We start from the raw sequence: 20,398 nt of genomic DNA, 5'->3' as shown, positions 1-20,398 counted from the left end.
AATTTAGGAAATGTTTCTCTTGTATTTGGTTTCCCGTGTTATACCGACTCTCCAATCTTCCCACTCCTCTCTCCTCAATGACCTCTAGCTAGATCTGACTTTGTATAATTATGTGGTAGTTCAAATGTCATTTGCTTGTAAGCACAATGACAATACAAAGTCTGGTTTTCATTAAAGAAAGTGTAAATTTTTAGATTAGTAAGAAAACCTTTCCATTACTGGGTGGTATCTTGTGCATATCTACTGCAGATTGGGCTCTGGCTCAGATTTGAACCATGGACACTAGTGCTGCATACATTGCTTGTCACATTATGGAACCTGCCTGTAGCTATTAGTGATTGTAAGTGACTTGAGCGCAACTGGAGACCTATGTGCATAGTGACTGCTAAAAGGTAGGTGAGTATAGGCGTTTCTCTTCCTCGCTGGTCGTAAGTGGAATTCCCCTCTAAAGAAGATCTGAACCAGAGGACGCATGCGCGGCGTCGGCGTGATCGGATGTAGGTCAGCCGAGCTCCGTGCCTGAGTGAGCGCATGAGGCTATCTTTAGCATCCCAGACCCCACGAACGGACGGATTTTAGTGGGGTGGTTCCCAGGACATGTCCACAAGGAAGCGAGGCAAGAGGGGAAGGGAAAAGAAGGCCCGGGAGAACACCATTCCTGAACTGTTCTCGCGCAGCTCGGAAGGCCTCAGCCCTAAGATGGCCGCCGCAACGTCAGACAAGACGCCCAGTCCATCGGCAGAGTCTTCGCCACAGTCGAGCAGGAGCTCCCCGGGTAGCATCTCTCCTCCGAAGCAGGATAATTCAGCCTTACTGAACTCCATACACAAGATGCTTAAGAAGGAGCTAGATAATGCAGTCACGAGCATTAACGCCAACATCCGTGACCTGGGTGAGCGAGTCCACGTGGTCGAACAACGGCTGGACTCTTTTGCAGACGCCTTGACTGAGGACAAAAAACGCCTAGACGCACACGAGCAAAGAATAGAAGCTCTGGAAGCCAGGTTAGAAGACCAGGAAAATCGGGCCCGCAGATCTAACATCAGAATACGGGGTCTGCCTGAGTCCTTTACGGATGTCCGAGCAGTAGCCACGAACCTGTTTGCTGCAATCCTACCGCAACTAGACTCATCTTTACTACGCCTTGACAGAATACACAGAGCCCTGGGTAGGCCCCGGAATCCGGACCTACCCCGCGATGTAGTGTTTAAATTCCACTACCACGAAACAAAAGAGCAGATAATGGCGGCCGCCCGGAACTTAACAGCACTGCCAGATGTCCCTACGTCCGTACAACTTTATGCGGATCTTTCACCGCTCACGCTACAAAAGCGAAGATCGTTCAGGCCGGTGACTCAAGCTTTATTAACGGAGGACATTCGCTATAAGTAGGGATTCCCGTGCTCCCTGATTTTTACCCTGCAGGGGACACTCCATCGCATTACATCACTGGAGGAAGGCAAGCGAATCCTAGAAGCGGCGAACATCACAGTGACTATTCCTCAAGCCCCCGAAACCTCCAGAACACAACGCCCTGAACGCATATGGCAACCAGCCGGACGAAGGGCGGGCTCCGCTTCTAGGTCCCCGGCCTCCTCTCCAAGATAAGTGTGAACTTCCAAAACCCTCACTTTACAAGTTTTCTACGTTTTATATATTTTTTTCTTATGCTCCCCTCCTTTTTTTTTTTTTTTTTTTTCTATGTAACGTATATGATCGGAAGATCTGATGCTAACAGCACGTAAGCCTGCTGGTTGTTTTTATCTCCCCTTACTGTTACAGGGACACAGCCTACCTGGGCTCTAAACAACAACTGCTTCCATTTGCTATGTTTAAGACTTTCACTCCCAGCATAATGTTTACTCCTACTTAAGAATATGCTAGTAATGCCGTATGTAAGTTTTTAATATATTTGCAAGACTGCATTTATATGTCCCAGGTTATACAGATGCTGCCCACATAACGAGCCAGCGCAACTCTGATGTACTGTTTGATGTGTCCCCAATATGGTTATGATACCCCGATCAGATGTTACCTACTTATTGAAAACCCATCCCCTCATACAATGTATGTCCTATATGGGATCACCCAACTCTGGATGATGGTGCGCATTGGGGAACTGGGCTGGCCGCTGCGCCCGTACTGCTAATTTTGACGTGCGGTGGCGGGTCCTGACTTTCCCTCTCTGGGCACCCATGCTTCCAGGAGAACGGGTCTGGATGACATAGGCCGAGGGTACTCCCCCTCGTGAATGGCGGGCCTGGCCTCACCTCACTCAGGTTAAATATGTTGTCCTCATTGACCTTAGGCAGACGATGGGGGGGACTCGTAAGTCCCCCTATACTGCCTTCCTGATAATATACCTCATTTTTGTAGGGCTCAGGAATTTGCTCAGTTGCAAATCTCCTGTGGTTTATGTTAAGTGTGTTACTGTTTTACCTTCAAAGTTGGTCACCTGCTCCCCCAAGAAACTTCCCATCCTCATTATAACGAATCGTACTAACAGAACTTCCCTAATTAAACCTCATGGAATCTCTGAAATTAATATCCCTTAACGTTAGAGGCTTTAACTCCCCAATGAAGAGGAGAAAGGCATTTTTAGAAATGGAAAAGCATAAGCCAGACATAATATGTCTGCAGGAGACGCACTATACCGAATCTTCCTGTCCCAGCTTTTTCCACAAACATTTCACTAATGTGTTTCATGCCAGAGCTAGTAAAAAGCACAGAGGTGTAATGGTGTTAATCAGGAACTCGCTACCTATCGATATATCATCAGTGGAGACAGGCCCCGAAGGGTGTTACATTATCTTAAAAGGCTCACTTTATGACAAAAACCTATATTTAATCAACTGCTATGCTCCCCCAGAAAACGCGCTCCAAATATTTACAGAAATACAGAATGGCCTTGAAATAGGACCTAATACAATGTTTATATGGTGCGGTGACTTTAATCTAACTATGCATGAGAGGCTTGATAAATCTAGGCCGTCACCAGATAAGTTATCCAAAGCGCAACGCTCCCAATTGTCCTTAATGATGGAAGATAATTTCTTGGTAGACGTCTGGAGAGAACTATATGGGGAAAAAAGAGGGTATACGCATTTCTCTAGCGCACATGGCACCTATGCGAAAATCGACCATATTTTGGTCACTTCCTCACTTACACCATCTTTGCGCTACCTGAGGCACATCCCAGTTACTTTCTCAGACCATGATCTCCTGCTTCTCAGCATAGATCTCCATATCCAGACATCCTCACGTCCCAGCTGGCGACTAAATGAATCCTTAGTCATAAATCAGTCCACCAGAGCTCAAATTTCAGAATTCCTTAGGGAATATTTTGATCTAAATGATGTCAACAACATATCACCAGTCACTCTCTGGCTGGCGCACAAAGCAGCTGTAAGAGGGTTTCTCATTAAAACAGCTTCCCGTATCAAAAGGCGCTCCTTGGAGCAGTATGATAACCTACATTTCAAATTACTTAGACTTCAACGTATCCACCAACAAGAACCATCCCTCTTTATCCTCAAACAAATAAGGGACACGCGAGAGCAGTTAGATGTCTTACTAGCAAAAGCCACTGAAAGGATCCTTAGATTAACCAAAGCCAGCTACTACAGATATGCAAATAAACCCGACTCCTGGTTGGCTGCCAAACTTCGCAACCAAAAAAAATTTAACACCATCAATAAGATCCGTACACCCTCCGGGCGCATTACTAGCAACCCTGATGAAATATATCAAGCTTTTCATGCATATTACTTTGATCTATACTCATCCCGTCCATCTCATGCTCAGGTAAATATACCTGACTTCCTTGAATCTGTCCATTTGCCCAGACTTACCTCTAAAGCAGCCCAGGAAATCAATAAAAAATTTACGGACGAAGAAATAGAAGATGCTATTAAAAACAAAACTCCACAAAGCCCCAGGCCCCGACGGGTTAAGCTCCATTTATTACAAAAAACTTTCCGCAACACTAACCCCTTATCTTACTAAATGTTTCAATACCCTTAGAACTAAAACATTGGACTTTCCTGAGTTCCTGGACTCCCATATAACCACTCTCCCTAAACCTGACCGTGACAAGCTCAACACTAAAAATTATAGGCCCATAGCCCTATTAAATCAGGACTATAAAATACTAACAAGCATACTAGCTGCCCGTATTAACAAAGTCCTTCCGGCATTGATAGACCGTGACCAGGTGGGGTTTGTACCATTCAGGCAAGCGGCGGATAATGTCCGCAAGACTAACATACTCCACCATGCCAAAGTTTCAGGGACCCAGGTGGTGTCGTTGGCCTTGGACATTGAAAAGGCCTTCGACACCATCTCATGGAAATATATGCATGAAGTGATGCACCATGTTGGTCTCAAAGGGGCATTTGTTCATATCATCCGCCAACTATACTCCACACCTAGGGCCTACCTTAAGCTACCTGGAAACGCTAAAGATCCTATCCTTATACAAAGAGGCACACGCCAAGGCTGTCCACTATCCCCAGCAATTTTTGCCCTGATAATGGAGCCCCTTGCTAGCTTTATACGCCTCAACCCAGATATCCAGGGATATCGGATTGGTGACCGGGAATATAAATTGAGTCTATTCGCGGACGACGTACTTATGACACTGACTAACCCTGTGGTCTCCATCCCCAACCTGCTGAAATCATTTCGGTACTTCGGGGAGATGTCAGGGCTTAGGCTAAATCTTTCTAAATCAGAAGCAATGTTTAGTAATTTTCCTAAAGGAATGGGTAGCTACATTAGCAATATTTTTCACTTCAAATACCAGCCCCATTACCTTAAATATCTGGGCATTAACATAATGGTAGACCCCCTACAATTATACCAATGGAACTACACACCGCTCTATAAAGCCCTCTCAAAACTAATTCAATCCTGGATGAACTATAATATCTCTTGGGCAGGCAGAGTTTCTGCAATTAAAATGACTTTACTGCCCAAAATATTATATTATTTTCGTACCCTCCCCATACCTGTACATAAGAAAGAGCTGATGCCTCTACAAAAACAAATCTTTCAATTCATCTGGGCAGGAAAAAAACCTAGAATTACTAGATCCAACATGATGCGTCATAAAAAAGAAGGGGGCCTCTCTGTGCCAAACCTGTTTAAATACTACCAGGCCTCCCAGTTGGCTTTTATCCCAACAATCTACTCAGGTCAACACACACCACTATGGATAAAAATGGAAAATGATTGTATGGCTCCCTTGTCTTGGAAAGGTATCCTATGGGCTAAAAAATGGAACAACCTGCTAATCAAACAGCAATCACCTTTCTCCTACTATACAATAGCAATCTGGAAAAGGGTGAGGTTTAAATTCCAACTGCAGTCTGACCCTTCTAGGCTAGCTGAACTCCTACACAACCCTGAGTTCCCTGAGGGCCTAAATGGGCTTAACTTTAAATGGTGGACTAATAACAATATAAGTTCTATAAAGCACCTACTACATAGGGGTAAAATCCCCTCTAAACAAACTATGGTGTTGGATCTCTCAGTACCACCAATTGAATTCTTCCGATTACACCAACTACATCACTACCTGGCCTCACTGGCTAGAGAAGGCCAAAGAGTCCCTTTATCGACATTTGAATCCATTTGTATGTCAGACCCGCTACGTAAAGGTATATTGTCCCTATTATACTCTACGCTAAACGCTAAACCTCAGGACCATAAACACCCCTATCAGCTGGCCTGGGAGGGAGACTTGCAGAAAACCCTGGATGCTGAAGACTGGGACCAGTGCTTTGATACACTCTCTAAAGGCAGTCTTTATGTAACCGATATGGAGGTTTCACTTCGACTCCTCCATAGGATATACATGGTTCCCGAGCGACTACATCGCATTTATGTTGACCAACCCAATCTCTGCTTCAGGGGATGCCCAGATGTGGGCTCATTATACCACATATGGTGGACCTGTCCGGAGGTAGCCTCTCTATGGCGATAAATCACCCAAAAACTCAAAAGCATACTACTGATCAATATAGACCAAGACCCTGCCATCTGCTTGCTAGGCTTACAACCTAAACAAATCACATTTGCACAGCATAAACTCATACAGTTTGTTATGAACGCAGCCAAAACCTACATAGCCTCGCAGTGGCGTCAACCCAAGCTACTTTTTAGCAGAGCACTATATCGTATACATATTACAATGCTGAACGAGAAAATTAAGGCAAACCTCCTGGACAGGACCGACCAATTTGATAGGATCTGGCTCCCCTGGATACAGAACGTATCTTCCCCCGGCGTGAGAAGCCAACTGGAAGTCTTTTAGACCCCACTTTGGGCATACTGGTCTCAACTATTTATCCGCACAAGATCTGAACTCTTCCATCCTTCTCCTCCTCTATATATATATCATGGGATAATGGGGATCAGGTGACCAACGAGTTTAATTTCTCACTGTTTATGTTATGTATAGTTTTTGACCAGTACTACTGGTTAGTTGTTGTTTTATACTAGAAATAATAAGCTTAGGCTATCCTTATTCAAGTATGTACTCATTCTAGATCTTAGGATAGCCCTCAGGTAGCTCCAGAAACTGGCTTCTGTATTCATACAACATTCCAAGAGCACATGATGACTTGTTTTAATGCATATTTTTGTATAATTTCTATCTGTACCTAATACAAATTGGCACTGTGTGCTCACTGTATGCCTATAAATACCATCGAATGTATGTAATACCCTTTTTTTCTATGGCTACCTAATAAAAAAGAATTTGAAACTAAAGAAGATCTGAACCGAAGGTGGTTGTTTCTCCAGTTGAACTGCTTAGTGTTTACAAAAAGCTTTGACTGAGTAAAAAGTGTACACTGAATAATCTGGCTACAGGATTTTCCAGCCAGATGGCATGAAAAAGTAGCCGGGTGTATATATGTGTAGAAATACTAATGCTGGGAATACCCGGTTAGTTTTGTAGCTGATTAGATGGTTCGATAGATAATTTCTGACATGTCCGATCTTCCTTTCGATTGTTTTGCCTCTCGATTTCTGATAGAAGTAAATGGAAAAAGATAAGAAAAAGAGGGAGATAAGAATCGAGAGCTGAAATCGAGCGGAAAAAAACGATTGAGAGCAAAAATGCACAGCAGAAACTAACCATGTATTCCCAGCATTACACTGAAATGTTGTAAGATTACTTGATGTAGCACGGTGAAATTTGTGTGAGATAAATGTGTATATAAAGTACCAGTTCTATTAGAACGTGCCTAGCTTTCCATTTATTTTCAATGTAAGGTTTATCCAGGGCTATAAATCTGTAGCTCTACAGTCCAATGGTTTGTGGCTGAGGCAAACATTCCTGGCAAAAGCAAAGATAAATGTTCAGTAGGCCATCATTATCTTGTATGAAAGTTGTATGAACAAAGTCATGCCAGTTCAAACCTTCTGCTAGGTACACAAGATGCAATTTTCTGACGGATGGACTAGTTCCAACATGTCTGGTCTGATTTCTAGAAGTGAACGAAAAATCGATTGAAAATCTGATTGGACATGTTGGAAATAGTCGATCTGACGGTAAATCTGTCAGAAAATTGTATCGTGCTGTACCTAGCATTAGGTTTTTGTTCCTTAAGGGCCCGTTCAGACTGCACGCGTTTCCAGCCGCGTTTTGGAAATGCGTGCAGGAGGCCGACACGCACGGCATCACAGTGCATAGAGTGCACAGTCTGATGTTCACACTGCATGCGTTCCGGACCTGTGCGGTCCGGGAACGCATGCTGCACGCAGACTTTGTAAAAACGCACGGCTGTCCCATTCACTTTTCAGTGATGGGATCAGCCACGCAACGCACACAAACGCGGATGGCGTGCGTTCGTACGCGTTGTGTTCCGCACGCATGGCCATCCGCATTTGTGATCTGAACGGGCCCTAAAGAGGACCTCCAAAGTAAATACTAAAATCTGGCAGCCTGCAAGTAAAAGCATGTTATATTTGCATGAAGACAAAACGGAAGCTATTTACTGTAGTAAATGGCTTGGCAGGCACCGGAAGTCAGGTGATTTTGGGACGGCGTCACGGGACAAGGCTTCTCGAGTAAATATAACTTTTTACTTGCAGGCTGACTGCTTTTAGTATTAACTCTGGAGGTCCACTTTAAGGCCTTGTTTCCACTGATACCTGCATGCAAATTCAAACCATGTGGGTTTTACTACTTTTCCTTTTCCCCACACCCACATGCGAATTTGGAAGTAGCCTTTGGAGTTCAATAGAGACTGCCAGCCCTGTCCGAATTCCCATACAGAAATTCCCTCCTAGTGGAAATGAGCCCTTTAACTACCTTAAGACCGCTTCACGCCCATGGGCGCGGCCGCAGCGGAAGCCCCTGTACCGCCTAACACCGATTGGCGTCAAGTCCTGGGGCTGCAGTTTGCAGGAGGTCGCACGCAGGATGCGCGTGCATCTCCTGCTCGGGGGCGGAGCTCCGCCTCCTCTTCAGTCTCCAAGCGCTCGAAAGACTGTTAGACGGCGTAATCGTCGTCTATTTACATGTACAACGCTGCGATCGGCAGCAGCGCTGTACTGGGGACAGCCGTGTGACACGGCTGTTCCCCTGGGGGACAAGAGCGATCGGCTCTCATAGACAGAAGCCTATGACAGCCGATCGCCAGGATTGGCTGGCTGGGGGGTGGGAGGTTAAAAAAAAAAAAAAAAAAAAATAGTAAAAAATAACAAATACTGATTAAAAATAAACACAAGGGGGGGAGATCAGACCCCACCAACAGAGAGCTGTGTTGGTGGGGGGAAAAGGAAGGGGGGATAACTCGTCTGCTGCGTTGTGCGGCTCTGCAGCTTGGCCTTAAAGCTGCAGTGGCCAATTACAGAAAAAACAGCCTGGTCTTTTGGGGGGTTAGCACTGTGGTCCTCAAGTGGTTAACCACAGTAGGAATATGGGATTCCAGGTAAGTCCTATTTAGGATTGTTTCTGTACATAAAGGCATATCTCCTCAGTTCTTTTTACCTGCAGGTTAACCGTGTGCAAAATAAATGCCAAGCTTGTTACTTAGTTTGCTTAGCTCCACATAGGAATTTAGTTTCTGTGTAATCGTACGGTTTACCTAATTACTCATAGAATTTGCTGTCTAGTTAATGTAATTTCACCTCATATGGATTGTTGCCTCTAGATATGTGATTCTGATCATCTTTACTTTGATATGAAAGCAAACCAAATTCTCATCTGCACTGCATTAAAGTGGACTTTCAGTGTATATTATACATTCAATGGGCCCTCTTCATATAGCAAACCTGCTGCGTCTTTTCTCCCAGAATTCCTCCTGCAGCCTGGGGGTTGCCAGTTTCCTCTGCATAACCCCACCCCCTGCAAAAAAAAAGCCAATGTGTTTTCTCTACTCGAAATTGAGAAGCACCATGGATTTTTTTGTTTTTAGTGGGGGGTGGGCAGGACTATGCGCCAGAAGCCAGTGGGAGTGGGGGAATAAAGACTCCGCAAGTAATTATAATTTGCTATAAGTTATAAGTTTGCTATATGCTGCATGTATAATATACACTGGAGGTCCACTTTAAAGAATACGCTTGTAGCTCAAGTCCTGGACTAGTAAATGAGCGCTTACAGTAGCTGTAGTGTTCGTGTTTTATAATGTCTTCTTTATAAAGACCACTTGACTAATTCCTTGATCTCTGAATTCTAGGTATGGTATACGTCCAGAGCATGTGATTATCTATGGTCAGAGTATAGGAACTGTCCCATCTGTGGATCTTGCTGCTCGTTATGAAAGTGCTGCTGTGATTCTTCATTCTCCCCTCACCTCTGGAATGCGGGTAGCTTTTCCCGATACCAAAAAAACCTACTGTTTTGATGCATTCCCCAAGTAAGTCATCCTTTATAATGTATTGCAACTTTGGAAGCTGCTGTTTTGGAAGCAAACTTTTTTTGGTGGGCAATGCTGAAGACTATGAATATTTAAGGCTTTTTGGTTTCTGTATGCATTAATGTAAATTACCAATGTATGTTTTTAATGTATTAGGTTTTGTCAACCTCTACCACTCAAATGCTATTGAGAACGCAGTCTGTGTGACTGGGAACCTATATATTTGGTTAACTTGTGTATAGCACACTGTTAACCTCTTCCAGAATCTGGCCCATACGCAATTAACTTTTCTTCTTCTAGGAGATTCATCTTTTATTTAGAATAACTTTTCAGCTTTTTTGCAATTGAAAAAGTACCAAAAAAAAAAGTGGGAAAGTACTATCAAAACTATTTTCAGTGTTTTCTTGCTTGCTTGTATTTTAGAAGGAATTTTATAGACAAGTTTTTGAAAATATCACTTAGCAGAAAACTCAGGAGAAAAAGTTAATTGCATATGGGCCTCTGCGTCTCTGGCCCCTTAAAGAGAACCAGAGATGAAGCACATTTTATCATATATAACAATGGGAACATGACCATAAACGCCTACTCTGCTCTTTCATTCTTCTCTGCTAAATCTGCCTGTTATCAGCTCTGATAAGAATCCCTGGCTGAGCATTCAGTCTAGCTTTGCTCAGGAATCATTATAGCTGAGTCAGTCTTCTGTGATGTCTTTCCAAGCCTGCCACCTCCTGGCTCTACTTTCTTGCTAAGAGTATACATAGCAGGAAAGCAGAGCCAGAAGGGGGCAGGCTTAGGCTTGAAAAGACATCACAGAAGACTGACTCAGCTATTACATTTCGGGGCAAAGCTAGACTGAATGCTCAGTCGGGGATTCTTATCAGAGCTGATTACAGGCAGATTTAGCAGAGAAGAATGAAAGAGCAGAGTAGGCGTTTACGGTCATGTTCCCATTGATATATATGGTAAAATACATGAGGGTGCTTAGTCTCTGGTTCTCTTTAAGGACCAGAGACTTTTTTTTCCCCCTAGAAATACGAGCAGTGATCACAGGGTCTGACTGAGATAAAGCGCTACAGCAGAGCAAGCTGGTTACAGCGTTGCAGCATCGGCACGGGAGCTGGGTGTGCGTGCGAATTTGGTCGTTGAAAGCTACGCCCTGCCAGGGATAAACTAACATAAACTGCGTAGATTTTCAACCAACCCTGTCCAGAAGTGGTTAATTATGATGGGTTGGTTTATTATTTATTGTATTTATAAATCGCTGACATTATGCATTGCTGAACAATAAATAAATAGGGAGACAGACAAGGTACAAGATCATGCAACAGCAAAGTCTTAGAGAACACATAATTCAAGTCAAGTCTGTCCCCAGGAAGGGTTCCTGATGAAAGGGGTGCAAGATCAAGTTGCATACACTAGGGGAGAGGACCATGCCAGAGGCTTCATACATAAGTTCAAAGAACACGGACGTATAGAACAGCAACAGTTCATTTTAAGATAATAAAACCATGGCTGCCGGTTGATTGCCGTGATATAATTTGCACACATTTTCAGAAATGTATATTAACTGCATAGAGCTTGTCGCTGGTTTCCACCTGTACATTCATACTGTACTCTCCCAGTCAGGATTCCCTGCCTGTCAGCTGCTCCTGTTTATCTGTTGGGTCCAGCTCGGTTGGTCATCCTCATGCATGTAAATCTTAACAGGCAGTAGCTGCCCACTAGATGTGACATGCAGCTTTATTTACTGGACAGTAACTGCGCCGCATGTCAACTACTGACATGCATGCGATTACCAATGCTCCCATTTGGTTGCATTGTAGAGCAACCAGAGAGCACTCTCTCCTGGCAATAGGGCAGCTGAATGGTGTGGCAAACGCACCATTTTCCCGTCCATGTAAAACGGCCCTTTGTCTTCTATAAAATCCTCTTGTCCATACATTCTATTAAAAAAAAAAAAAAAAACTTGCTCAATGGTGTCTCTGGTAAAAGTCCAAAAGTTATCTCTTCTGGCCTCCCCATGACAGTCTGGTCTGACACTGTGCCTTCTGGGAGGAGGCATCTTGCCTTGACTTTTCTGGCGATATCCTTTTTATTCTCCCTCCTGACCACAGTGGCTTCTAGGACGCAACTTAGGAGGTGGTTGTGTGAGCATCCAGTTGTACCTCTCCCCACTCCCTTTAGTAAGGGAGGTGAGTATTGCAAGGTGAGAAGGGTGGTGGCTAGGCAGTCAGACTCATGGCGGCTGCTGCAGGGCCAATCATTTGACCATTGAAGTGTAGGACCCCTGTAAATGTATGGTGGGTAGGGCTCTATCTTAATTAGAGGTGGAGAAATATTGCACTTCAACAATAAAATGTTTACTTTACATTCAGCTTTGTCATAAATTTATGCTAAAACATTATTTCTTTACAGCATTGACAAAATTTCCAAGATAACGTCTCCAGTCCTAATCATCCATGGCACAGAAGATGAAGTAATTGACTTTTCGCATGGACTGGCACTGTTTGAGCGCTGTCAGAGGCCAGTGGAGCCATTATGGGTGGAAGGAGCTGGACATAATGACGTGGAACTCTATGGACAATATCTTGAGAGATTAAAACAGTTTGTCACCCAAGAGCTTGTAAATTTGTAAAGTGCTACTTTATAAGAGAACTCTCCCCGCGGCAAGGAAAGTTTACATCTACTTTCAGAACAGAGAGCGTTGCAGCTCTCCATGGCCTCCAGAGGGTGGAACCGACCATGATTCTAATTTCTTTTGCTGGACTGTGAGCCATACAATTGTCCTTTTTTTTTTCAAACCTGAAGGTCTGTTTTGCAAATCATGTTGGTTGCCTTAACAGATGTGCAGGTGATGATTTGTTTAAGGGATGGCACATTATTATTTTCAAACGCCCATATAGAAATTTAGCTAAGGTATCTCCCATTAATCAAGCTAACATGAGCAGTTATATGGAATTATTTTGACATGCCTATGCAGTTAATAGAACCAATATTTCTGAAGTACAGATTTTGTGGCACTGCATAGATGAAAGTTAAAGTGAATCAGTAGATTCGGTATTCTATATTAATTTTTTTCCGACATTGTAGCTATGTCTTAAAACTGAGGCTTCCATCCAGTTTTTGAAGACTCTCTGCTCCAGATCTTGATTTTTAGAGTTGTGGTGGAGAGAGAACTAAATGGCTGTCTCTGGTTTTCTTTAAAAGTCTGCAGAGTGACCTGGCTGCATCCACCTCTGTACCTGTATCAAATCCCACCTCCTTTTAGCAAGTGCTTGCAATAGTATGAGTTTCATTTACACACATTAGAACAGAACTCTGGGCAAACTGATAAAGCATGTTGTACACATTCATCGTGTTAGTTTAATACGCTTAATTTCAATAAAGAAAGCTTTGGAGAAAATCCTTTTTCTATGAAGAAGCAGCGGTCTCTGCCTCACACATGCCCACCCCAGCAGCTATTGTGGTCCAGAGCTCATGAGCTGTTTTTCATGAAGAAAAGATAAGTTGCCCGCCTTAGACTTGTCAGCGAGTTGGGTTGTACCCTGCGGCTCAACCTTTTTTCCTAGCGTTCTGTAATCAAGGTTAGGTCAGTCATGGTTTACGCAGCTTCTTACCCGATGTCCTGAGCATTTTCAGTGCACTTGCCTGTCACTACTATACATTAATGCCTGAGAAATGTTCCCTATCCCAGTGTTGTGCTGTGAGTGTAAGCAGTTTTGTGGGCTGTGGACAGCCATGGAACACTGCAAGGTGCAGTTCAGTGACCAGTGAAAGACTAGCCAACATCCATTTATACTATCCAGATCTGTGCACTGAGCAGCTGGCAGGTAGTTGAACCCTATATTCAATGTCTATAAACTGAGCCTTACTCTACTGCCTTCCAGCTATTTACTAATAGTGGAGTTACCCTTTAAGTCCATGCAGTTGAGTTTTTATGCCACTTTGTATACTGTATCTAAGGATTTATTTTTTTTGTAAGGTGTGTATATGGCATTACTACATTCACTAGACTGGCCCCAAATAGTGATCAGTTTGGGAAGGACCGTAAATTAGGAAAATGTCACTGAATAGATTCCCTGGAAGGTTACAATACCAGTATTAGTGTGGAAGTACACAGATCTGCAGCCAGGCTTTTTGTTCCTTGCCTAGATCTGTGTGATTTTCAGTTGTTTTTCTCCTTCTGTTTTACTTTTTATTTCATGGAGAGTTCTTGAAAGCAGCAGCTCATCAGATCAGCATGGTGCATCCATAAGTACTGTACATAAGATGAACAGCGCGATTACATGGCCACACACTGATTCTGGAAGTCCCTTCTGTTGTTAACAGGGCTAGTGCTTGTTTCTCAAACTCCCGGGTGTCCACAGGCACGGGCACTTCTATATATAAATATATATACTTATCAGTTTCTGATGCATGCAGGCTTTTAAAGAAAAACTTGGATCAGACACCCTCTGATCACATTTGTTTTCTGTCTTGTGGAAGATCAACCATATCACGTGAGTTAAAATATTGTTGCCAAATACTTTGCAAGATTTCCTTTATGGCATCTGGAATTATTGCAATTTAGGAAGCGCTGCAAGACTGCTGTTTCACTCACCACTGAAATGTTTAAAATCCCTTACAAGATGCTATGATTTCCTACCCTATACCACTGATTATCTGACGCTAACTTGACTTAATCCGAAAAGATTGTTTTTATAAGGAGTATCCACATGGAATGCTGTAATTGCACTTTTATACTGTTTTACAAACCTCTTCAGTGTCATCCAAACAATCTTTTCCTTAAATGCTGAAGGACGGACTTGTAAAAAGTGCAGCTTACTTTTCATCATGTATACTATGACTGCGGGTGTTCTACTTCTGTCTTGAATAACAAAAGGGGGATATTATTAAATCTTTGTTTCCTGTTGCTGAGCAACAGTATGCAGTACTCTAAACTGACAGAACAAGCTCCTTTGGCCAAAATCCCTCTCATTAAAGTCAGTGGGGGTTTTCAAGCAGCCCCTTTGGACAGACTGGGCTGGATTCCACATATTCCAAAGCGGGCCTCCTTGCCTTTTTTTAAAGGCTGGAATGTATAGCTTGCCAACTCATTTACTCCCCCCCCCCTCCTTTCTTTCATGCCAAGACGGAGATAATTTTCTTGTTTCACTTGGGTCTTTCAGGTTTTTCCTTGCACTGAAAGCCATCAGAACAGTAGGCTGCTGCAATAGCATGTGATGGTTTTGTGTTGTAGCCTCCAAGTTGTTATAACCACTAGAATACTACTTGCAGCTGGGGACTCAGCTCAGTTGCTGGTACTGATCCAGTTAAAACACTGGTACTATACATGGCAGCATTTTATAGACTTCGCTGAATTTTTTTGACCCCAACATAACTTTGTAAGGTTTCACAAACCTGCTACCGTTATACAAATTATTGGGGATCTTCTCTCATTAGTTTACAATGAGGTTTGTTTTTTTTTGTTTGTTTGTTTTTCTTTTTTTTAAATATATATAAATATGCATTTTTCTTGTAAGATGGCTGTCCTTCAGTTTAGGTTGGCTTCAAGTCTCATTGATGAATGCAACTACAATTTAATGATATGTAGTACAAATTGTGAATGGATAATACACTGTGGATACATATAAAGGCCTTATTTAGTGTCATAATTGTCGTGGTTGTCTGGGTTTGTATAAAATTTAATCATGTACTATAAAGAATTGCATTGGTTTAGATGTTACCCAGTAAAATCTTTAACTACCTTTATGGTGCAGTTGTGTTTTCTCCGCTTCATTTCATTTTCTGTTCCACTGCTCTGCTAAACCAGAAGAAGGTCAACCAGTTTCAATACCTTGAAGGCTTTACCGGTGACTCAGATCGGAAATATCCAATGTAAAGAATGGCTGACTCTTCTGTGAGTCAGTCAAGCTTCCAGTTCGATGTTAGGTACACACAATACAATTTTCTGACAGATGTACTGTCAGATCTATTATTTTTGACAGGTCTGATCTGAATTCAGATCAATTTTCTTAGAAGTGAATAGAAAATCTATTTAAATCAGATCTGACCTGTCAGAAATAATCTAGAATACAAAATTGTATTGTGTGTACCTAGCATAATGCTGGGAATGCACAATGAGTTTTTTTGGGCAGATTTACTGCCCGATTGATTTTCTGATCGATTTCCATTCACTTCTATGAGCATAGAATCAGAAAATTGATCAAAATCAGATTGGGCCTGTCGGAAGTTATATATCAAGCCATCTATATGCCAAAAAAAATCTCGTATTTTCTAAATGCTGTTTATGCTCCTTAGCTATTGTTCATTGCATGAAGGCTGCCATAGACTCTGTGCTTGAGTGAGTCTGGCAGCCCCCAGGTTATTCAGTCACATACCATTACAAACAGGAGTGCTCAGCTGCTGGTGGATTGGAATAAACCCAGAGTAGGGAAAGGACGGTGATACTGCCCTCACCAGTAAATATAGGGGGAGTTCACATAGTAGTTGGCCAAAGGTGTGGGAAGGGCTGCCACTGAGGGATAATTGCCTGGTCAATATTTTTGAGTCGGTGACCTTAGTCAGCTTTTGAATACTTCTAATTTCAGTTTTCCTTTAAAGGAAGTGTAAATCAAAAAATGTCCTTAGTTTAAACGTGCCTAATGGCCCATACTCACGAGTGACATTTGTCGCCCGTGAGTATGGGCCGCCGCACGCGCGCGCACCCTGAACTGTCGCCCGTCGCTCATGTCGCCAGGCGATTGAAACTTTCAATCGCATGGCGACAGTAGCCGCTGCCCCCCCCCCCCCACCGCAACTGTCGCTAGTCCGCGTGAGTACGCGGACTAGCGACAGCAACCTCCATTGAGGTTTATGGAGCTTCCGGCGGGGGGAGGAGGAACGTCGGCGACAGCTTCCGTCTCGCCGCTGGTCCCTCTTCCGCGTGAGTACGCGGAGGGACCTGGAGAGAAGCTGTTGCCGGCCTGTCGCCCACACGCTCACGTGTGCTGGCGACAGGCGATTTTTTTGCAGCCCGTGAGTACGGGCCATAAGACTTCGTGTCCCCTTGTAGTTGTTCTGATCCTTCGCCCTCATTCTGTCTAAACCCTGCATCCGCTATCCTCTGAAAGCTGCATGTGTGGCCACGTGCCTCCATCATGTTCCCGTGGCTAGGAGCATTCTGTGCTTATACAGTTCACATTGCACTGCGCATGCACCAAATGCTCCTGGCCACTGGAGCGCAATCAAGGAGGGCATGGCGGCGCGTGTGTAGTTGCAGGCAACTGACTGCATTAGACAGCTTTCTAAGGGGTACAGCGGCTGAAAGGAGCAGTGCAGAATGAAAGCGAGGAACCGATTGTTGCCAGATTGTCAACGCACGTAGTCACAGCAGATCCCGATGTATGTTTTTCATTGATTTGCTGTGTCTGTTGATATACTTATACTTATTCTTTTTATCCATTGGTGGTCATTGTACCGTGCTTTTTGAACACAGGCTGCAAGAATGACCTGATTGGGAGATGTCTTGGGGTGGATTTTTTTTTTTTATATATTTTTGTCCTGTCTGATTTTTGATGACATCAATAGTTAAAAAGGATGTACTCTGTTTCTATATACTTTCACTGTGTTCCTCAGCCATAGCATATGAGGAATCACAAAAAGCCTTGCATGGCAAGACTTTGTGCTCTACTACTGCAACACAGACAATGGATACATTCAAAATGGGCATGTTTAGAGGCATCCTATAAATAATCTAGAACAGCAACATGTCCGTTCATTTACTTGTCTCTGTTCTAAGAAATGGTCCGTTTTTTATGTATAGTGTGAACCTATCCTAAAGCATAAGTGGGCCTTCTCTTCTAAAAAGAAATGCTTAGGGTTCAGCACAAAACCAATACTATATAAGGAAATCTGACGCAATACATAGCAGGTGCACATATTGTGTATTAACCTAATGTGGGAAGTTTTCATTTCGTTTTACAGACTTTATGGTCTTGATGGATGGGCAGCTAAGCTCCAAATCTAAACACTTGAGATAAAACTTCTAGCATGCATAACCCTGTTTTTCATCTTCTCTTATCAATACTTGCCAAAGATGTCTTGCACCAAAGGAATTTGAGAAAGTCATTCCAGATTAGTTGCATGTACTTTTGCTGTAAAATTCCAGGTAATTGTCTTGTACACAAGAGGGTATTGTGATGCAATTTCCAACAGGTGTATACAATTCCTTTTTGTGCTTCAGCATTAACATTTTATGAACTTAAAAATTACGTGTTTTTTTTGGGGGGGGGGGGGGTTTGTTTGCCTTCTTGACCACTTGGACCTCAAGTAACACCATCCAGAGGCTTCCTACTACGGATAGAAGTATATATCTAAATAGAACGCCCCTTCCCCATCACAGGTTTCCTTTTAAACCGCTGAGAAAATTCATAACAAACAAAAAGCATAATATTTTGTACCAACAACTATAAGCTTTCACAGCTAAAAATGGCATAGTGATCATAAACCAGTTGGCTAATAAAGTTCTGCTCCACGCACAATACCCAGGAAGTATTGTGTACAGTGACAAATGAGTCCAGTTAACATACAGGGTGGTACACAAGACACCTGGGTGCCTGACATGACTGCAAGTATACAGACACATGGCAGCCGGTTCCTGTGTGCCTGTTACTTGCTTCCTGCTCTGTGTGTCCTCTCTGGCTTAACTGAACCCTGTGTTGCCTGCATTTGTGGTGTATGGGCTCTCATATGGCAGGAAACGCAGGTGACACAGGCTTCAATTAAGCCGGGAAGCATAAACACAGCAGGGAGTGAGTAACTGGGACAAAAAGGCTGGCATCATTTGCTGAACAACATAGATGCTTAAAGGAATACTATCGATTCACATATTTTTTTTCAATTGACACAGGAATTGTTTGGGAAGTGCTGCTAAGTACTGGTGTATACATTTTAGTAGCAACTTATTTGTTTACTGTTAGCAAAATACATTCAAAGTTTACTGACGCCAAAACTGACGGCTGACTGAGCCATGAGGAGAGGGGAAATTCCCCTCACACTTGATCAGTTAACTCTATGTGTAACTCTGTGTGTGACAGAGAGAGACAGGACACAGGAGCTGCAGCTGTTGGGAGCTCTGTTTCTGACTGAAGTGTCTGAAGAGAGCTGAGGAAATGTAACTAATTGTCACAGCTTTTTCATATTGTTTTTGCTTTCAGAGTTTTATATTTGCTTTCTGTAGTCTGATAAGCAACTCTGGCTGTGCATTGAAGCAAACACCCCTTCTGCAATTGATTTGTCCCAATATAGCTAAATCCTACCTTCAATAAATTACAGCTTTTGCCTCTGATATTTAACATAAAAGGTAGGAAAATGTTTACACAGCTACTTAGACATTATTTGTACATTGTCATTTTGAAACACTTGGGTATCGTTAGTATTCCTTTAATGCAAATCAGTTGATGCTAATGTTATGCTAATTTATTCAGCTTGGAAAACAATCATGAAGCACCTGTTGATGATTGGTCCATCTCCAAGCTCCAAGCTAAGATATATTTGCATAACCTTTTCATAAACTGAAGTGACACAAAGAATTGAAGGTCAAATAATATGAATACTGCCATCCGAGTTGTGTGATCCTAAGGTCACGCAACTCAGTATTCATATCATTTGAGCAGTTAGCATTGTTTAAAAATAAGTATGACACCTTCCATATTTCCATCCCTGTAGGGTAATTTTTAGACCGTATGATGACTTACATTATGGTTAATTCACTTAATTTATGCTTTATTTTCTGCCTTTTTTTTTTCTTTAAGTGTAAATATGGAGAAGTGATATAGAGTTTTTGAATAAACCATATAAATTGGCTTCTCATTGTAAACAGGTTTTCTTTTGTACCCTATAGATGAAATGTACTTTGAACAGTAGTAAGCATACAAAAGCACTATGTGGGCTGCTGTGTTTAATATGCCTCGGTTCTGAGGGGAGCTCACAAGCTGGCTGGTGTCACATTTTATTTTTCTCCATCTGTTTCTTTTTTTCTTTCAAAATATAACTACCAATTTTCACAGTGGCTGCCGGCTAACTGGGCTAAAAGAATTACATGTCAAGTTCATTAAATGCAATTGGATTTATGATTAAACAGATATAATTGTTAGAAGGGAACTCAAGCGTCAGAAAGATATGCACACTGTTCCTACTTCTTTTATCAAGGCATTTTATAATGTAATGATGTATAGTATTGAGTTTATTTGCTTTACTATTGTCATAGCTGTAAGACTATAAAAATAAACAGCTGGTTTCCTAGCTGTTATAATGACCATCTGGGTAAAGTATTTCATAAATCAATGATCTAGAACAGTGGTGGCAAAACTTCTAAAGACTGAGTGCCCAAACTGCAACCCAAAACCCATTTACTATCACAAAGTGCCAACACAGCAATTTAAGGTGTCTTATGCGGGAGAGTGATGTGGATGCTTGTTGGGCAGTTTAGCCAAGCTGCAACATTTGTGACCACATGCATGTCATCTTACAAGTGGTAACATTGA

The 20,398-nt window shown here is 42.6% G+C and overlaps 1 protein-coding gene across 2 annotated transcripts in view; it reads left to right on the top strand.

The window, feature by feature from the left end:
• Nucleotides 1-15,623, top strand: part of ABHD17B (abhydrolase domain containing 17B, depalmitoylase) — a 59,600-nt gene extending 43,977 nt beyond the window's left edge. For both annotated transcript variants that reach the window (XM_068236370.1, XM_068236379.1), the window contains exons 3-4: nucleotides 9,693-9,872; nucleotides 12,288-15,623. In XM_068236370.1, the coding sequence (XP_068092471.1) occupies nucleotides 9,693-9,872; nucleotides 12,288-12,507 (400 nt within the window). In that variant the 3' untranslated portion in view covers nucleotides 12,508-15,623. The remainder of the gene's footprint in view (nucleotides 1-9,692; nucleotides 9,873-12,287) is intronic.
• Nucleotides 15,624-20,398: the final 4,775 nt, after the last annotated feature.

Source organism: Hyperolius riggenbachi, chromosome 1 (assembly GCF_040937935.1).
Source record: "Hyperolius riggenbachi isolate aHypRig1 chromosome 1, aHypRig1.pri, whole genome shotgun sequence".
NCBI lineage: Eukaryota > Metazoa > Chordata > Amphibia > Anura > Hyperoliidae > Hyperolius > Hyperolius riggenbachi.
The sequence above is the reverse complement of the archived record's forward strand: the minus strand, read 5'-3'. Positions and strand labels throughout refer to the sequence as shown.